General features: G+C 45.8%; 1 protein-coding gene across 4 annotated transcripts in view; it reads right to left on the bottom strand.

Moving 5' to 3' along the window:
- Positions 1-4,778, bottom strand: part of LOC111651120 (putative uncharacterized protein MYH16) — a 41,803-nt gene that overhangs the window by 11,713 nt on the left and 25,312 nt on the right. For all 4 annotated transcript variants that reach the window (XM_087172596.1, XM_087172595.1, XM_023401072.2 and 1 more), the window contains one exon: positions 3,656-3,746. In XM_087172596.1, the coding sequence (XP_087028722.1) occupies positions 3,656-3,746 (91 nt within the window). The remainder of the gene's footprint in view (positions 1-3,655; positions 3,747-4,778) is intronic.

Below are 4,778 nucleotides of genomic sequence, written 5' to 3' on the forward strand. Positions count from 1 at the left end.
CCCCCCCCACATCAGTCAGAGGGGAAAACAAGATCGGAAGCCGTGCCTCTGCACCACCTGCTGAAGAGTCCCCCATACTGTCCACACATGCTCGCACAACTCAGGGCCCTTGAACGCCTTCAGATGGCAGTGTGCAGCTTCCAGCAGCAGAGTCACGCTTGTTTGATTGGCCAGGTGACGACACAGGTGACGTCACCGGTATCAGAGACGCCGCGCAGGTGTCTCTATTTACCGTGAGTCTGCAGCTGAGTCAGATGTAAAATAGAGACGTCATTATCCTCTGATTGTGTTACTGAGGTTAAAACAATGAAGCAGTTTCACATCAGCTACAGGAAATGCATCATTAAGATACACTCCCTGATTTTCTGACAATACTCCATACTGTTTTCAAATCCCCAAACTTCCCTCTCAGCTTTCTGCTGTTTGCAAACTCAGCTGTCGACGGGGAGCCGGGAGGGAGGCTGCTGATCTGGGACTAGCTTAGCTGGATTAATTATATATCTTCCCCTCTACACAGGATAGTGCAGAATAGGTTTGTACGTTCCTTATATGATCACAGCCGGAAGTGTATTTTTTTATGCTTTAAGTCTCTTTCCTAGTGTCGCTGTGCAGTCTGCATGGACATTGTATAACCCAAGTTCTGCATTTGACCTCACACATCATTAGAAACGGCTTCCCTCCTGTGAATAAGAGCAGCTGCTGACAGTCAGAGTCCAGCTCTGTGTGGAGCGTCTCCTGCTACGAGCCCAGGTTGCCAGATGCGGTCAGCGAGTCCAGGTTTTAGTTCGGGTCTTTTTACCAAACCTGGCAACTTCACTGTGTTCACTGCGAGTCAGAGGAAATTACCTGCATGACTCGACACAGAGGTGAATGAGAAAATATGAAAAGCATCAGCTGAAGGTCGGACTGTTATCAGCTCTGTGACGAAACACCTGGTACAAACCAAACAGACCTCAGGGCGCGACTGAGCTCCATCTCCTCAGATTGAGACGACCCCCCGAGTGTAATTGCTTAACGGCCGTGTAATAAAACCACTAAGGAACCAGCGCTGCAGGCCCGCGACCTCCGTGACTCCGCCTCCGAGCTAACTGTTTGAATTACAGCGCACTAAAGAGGGGGAGGAGACGTCATCATTAAACATGGACAAAGCTATCGCTGTCATCCTGCTGCAGTTTGTCGACATATTCATGTGACCTTTACGTCAAAACCAGACTGAGTGGGCCGTCCACTCAGCTGGCCGGCCACCTGCGTCTTTACGCACACACACACACACACACATGCACATGCACATGCACGCTGCATAATAGCCTCATTGTTCCATAGGGAGAATGCCAAAGCTACAGTAAACGTGAAAACCTCAAAGACACAGATCAGCTTTCACTCCACAAAGACGCTCGTTATTCTTTCCCCCGACGAACCTCTGGAGGAAACATCAGGCTCCCAGAGGCAGAGCCACCTGAACTTTGAAACTACCATCTCCTAATGTCTCTCTCTCTCTCTCTCTCTCTCTCTCTTTTCTGCTTTGTCCAAGGGACAGATACAGACAAAACACATTATCTGCAGCATGCTCCAGTGACACAGATAAAAGCTCTCAGACTTGCTTGATTCCATCAGGATGGCACAGAGAGATTCACATGAAAAGCCTCAGTATAAACTTCTCTGACTTCTGTACAGAGGCAGACTAAACACCAGAGGAAGTAGAGCACTGAAACCAACACAGTCCAAACAAAAACAGGGATCCTGATCACAATTAAACGATGATTGTGTGCTGAGTGGAGCTGAGGCGGATGGGAATGTCGTCGGTTTTGCGGGTATTTGGTCGAGCCTAGAGGACGCATGTCGAGCGTCTGAACCCGCAGGCGGAGGTGGATGGGAACCATGAATGTCTAAGAATAATACATTCAATCATGTTGAGATATTTCTGTCTGACCCAAAGTTTTCATCCACTGGTGCCACTAGAGGAAAAGTCATGTGATCACGGTGTAGATAATAGTTATCAGGGTTCATCCTCTGGGGATAAATGTCACAAACCTCTATGGCCGTCTTTTCCACAGCTCATTAACTTGACATCAGTCAGCTGATGGAGGGGTGGGCGATCATGTCACAATCTTTTTTTAGGTAGAATCACGATTGAGTTGAACTTGTGATCACATGACTAGTTCAGTATATGGTTGCCTGGACACAAATCCTGACACCTCGACTCAAAGGCCCAAATCACGTCATGTTTTTCGCTCTGATTTTATTCTGAAAGTCCTGACTGGAAGTTGGTGATTCGTATCTTTCCGCCGCTGGTCTTCACCCACAATGCTGCATTTCGTTTATGGATTGTGTCACAACCAATCACATTTATGCTTAAGTTCATATGGAGTATTCCTTCGGACAGCGCCGGTATCGTCCCGTCTTCCTGCCTGCAGACCGCTGACGGCGGTTCTGACTGCTGTCTCCAGCTGCAGTTAGCGGGCTGGCTGTTTCTGTTTCATCGTTAATATGGTCTGGTTAGCAGAGACTGAAATTAAATATCTAAATATAGAAACTTTTAATGACGCGGCCTGAACATTTAATCTGAAAATGTCCTCATGATGGAAACTTGCATGTTAGAAATCTGAGTCTCAAAAAAAGGAGGGAATTGTTTCTTCCTTGAACTACCCCCAGCTGCAGCTAGTGACACCTTCAGAGCGAGGTAGGAGATGGTTATCAGTTTGGATGTAGGCGGTGTGTTTTAACGTTCTCCTGACAGGCGTGGAGCTGTGAAATGACTCGTCCAATCACAGAGCAGAGCCCAGAAGCTCTGTTGAAAGGCAGGAATGCATCTCTAAGCTACAGCTGAGCTCCCTGCGTGTGCTTTTAGGAAACTGATCGCCAGCCATTCAGTTGTCATTCCAACCAAATGTCATCCAGTTATTAATGATTCGTTCCTCTTTTATGGTTAAAGGTGTTTTAAAGGAAAACTCAACCTTTAAAAATTCTTGCATTGTCACTGTTTGCGCAACGTCTGTGGCACTTCCTGTTGACCTTCCATGGAGCTGTTATGTTCAGTATATCCTGAGGATGCCTGGATCAGTGCTCCTGTGCTCTTTACCATCTTTACCAGGTGCTCGTACTGGAGGACACAAACGCAATCCGGCAGCTCTTTGAAAACTTTCACATCTTGTCGAATTAGAGGCTGCAGACAGAAGGCACATACCAGTCCTGCTGTCTGGGAGATGACTATCAACCGAAAGAGGGAAACAGATGCATTCATATGTTCTAGATGCAAGACATTCTGGTTTTGTAATGAGGGAATTATAGAGATTGAGCCCAATTCACACAGAACAGCCTCATTTCATTTTTCTAGTGTCTGAATTGAAACATTTGCACCAACTAAAGCCACAAAACATTAGAGAATATCACCCCACTGTTCAGCTCCAACAGGCGACCTGCTGAGGTCAGTCAGCAATTAGCATTAATTAGCATAAACCTCACCTTCTCTGAATCTTTGACGCCAAACTTTCATCACTGCCTCCTGAATGAGCGACAGTACAAAGCCTGTTTGCTGTTGCAGAGCCTCTGCCCTGCACCAAGCACCATCACACACACACACACACACACACACACACACACACACACACACAAACACACACACACACACACACACACACACCACATGAACACTGACCTGTTGCTCCTTGCTCTTCCTCTGCAGTCCAGTGTTGAGAGCCTCCTCTGCTTCTAGCTTGGAGCTGGTGCTGCTGATCTCCAGATCCTTCCTGCAGAGAGAGCGAGAGATTAAAACATGAATCAGAAGAAATCCGGGTCAGTTCAAAAACTTTAATGTTATGAAGTAATACAAAAGCCGTTTCATTTAGCTCCATGTTTACTGTAATACCAACTGAAAGGCTTCTAGAAGAGATGAAGAAAAACTCTCAAGGTTAACTTAGCAAACCGGAGCAAACTCATCCAAATACTACAAAGTGATCTTATCAAGCCGCCCTTGACTAAGCTTCTACCATTCACAGATCAGTTACGATACTGCAGCATAGCAGTGTAATGTTTGTGTGATGTTAAGACCCAAGTTCCCACGTGAGTGATGGAAAGGTTATGAAATAAAAGGTAGATATTAGATTTGAGATATTTTTCATGGTGCACATTTTTAAATGTTTACTGAATAATCTCAATACTTGTTCAGCCAGGAAGGAGTGCAGAAAGGTGAAGATGTCCAGATGTTCCACCACTGTAATAATTCAGTATGGCACATTTTCGGACATGGAATGCACAACATTGGTGGCTTGATCAATCTGTTACAGTATTGGCTTATTGCCTTTCAGACGCAGGGATCCATTACTGTAATGTTCTGCCACAATGCCTGTGCAAGAAAAGAAAAACATTCATGTTCACTTCAGGCTCGTGACATTTGATGAGTGATGTGGAAATGTTACTGTTAAAATCGTGTTTATGATACTGACGCAATCGCATCAGTTGCTGTCATGAAGCGAGACATGCTTGATGCCAGTAAAGCTTTATTGAGTATAAAGTTGACGTGTTTGAACAACAGCACCGTAGCAACAAGAGGAGTCACTCTCTTGTTGATGAGGGTCTCGATGCCAAAGAGAACAAGTTTTAACTTCATAAACCTTCACGACTGAGGTGATGTTGTTCCTCAATGTATTTATGTGTATGTGTGTTTCTCTGACAGTCGGCTCTTCGTTTGATTGTTGCTGCAGGGGGAAGAACAGAGCGATTCCAGGGCAGAGAGCAACATGTTGGGATTTCACTGAGCGGGGGGGTAAGGGGGGGATGGG

The sequence above is a fragment of the Seriola lalandi genome, unplaced genomic scaffold (assembly GCF_002814215.2).
Source record: "Seriola lalandi dorsalis isolate HSWRI2012SDOR001 ecotype SW California unplaced genomic scaffold, Sedor1 jcf7180002053436, whole genome shotgun sequence".
Classification (NCBI taxonomy): Eukaryota; Metazoa; Chordata; class Actinopteri; order Carangiformes; family Carangidae; genus Seriola; species Seriola lalandi.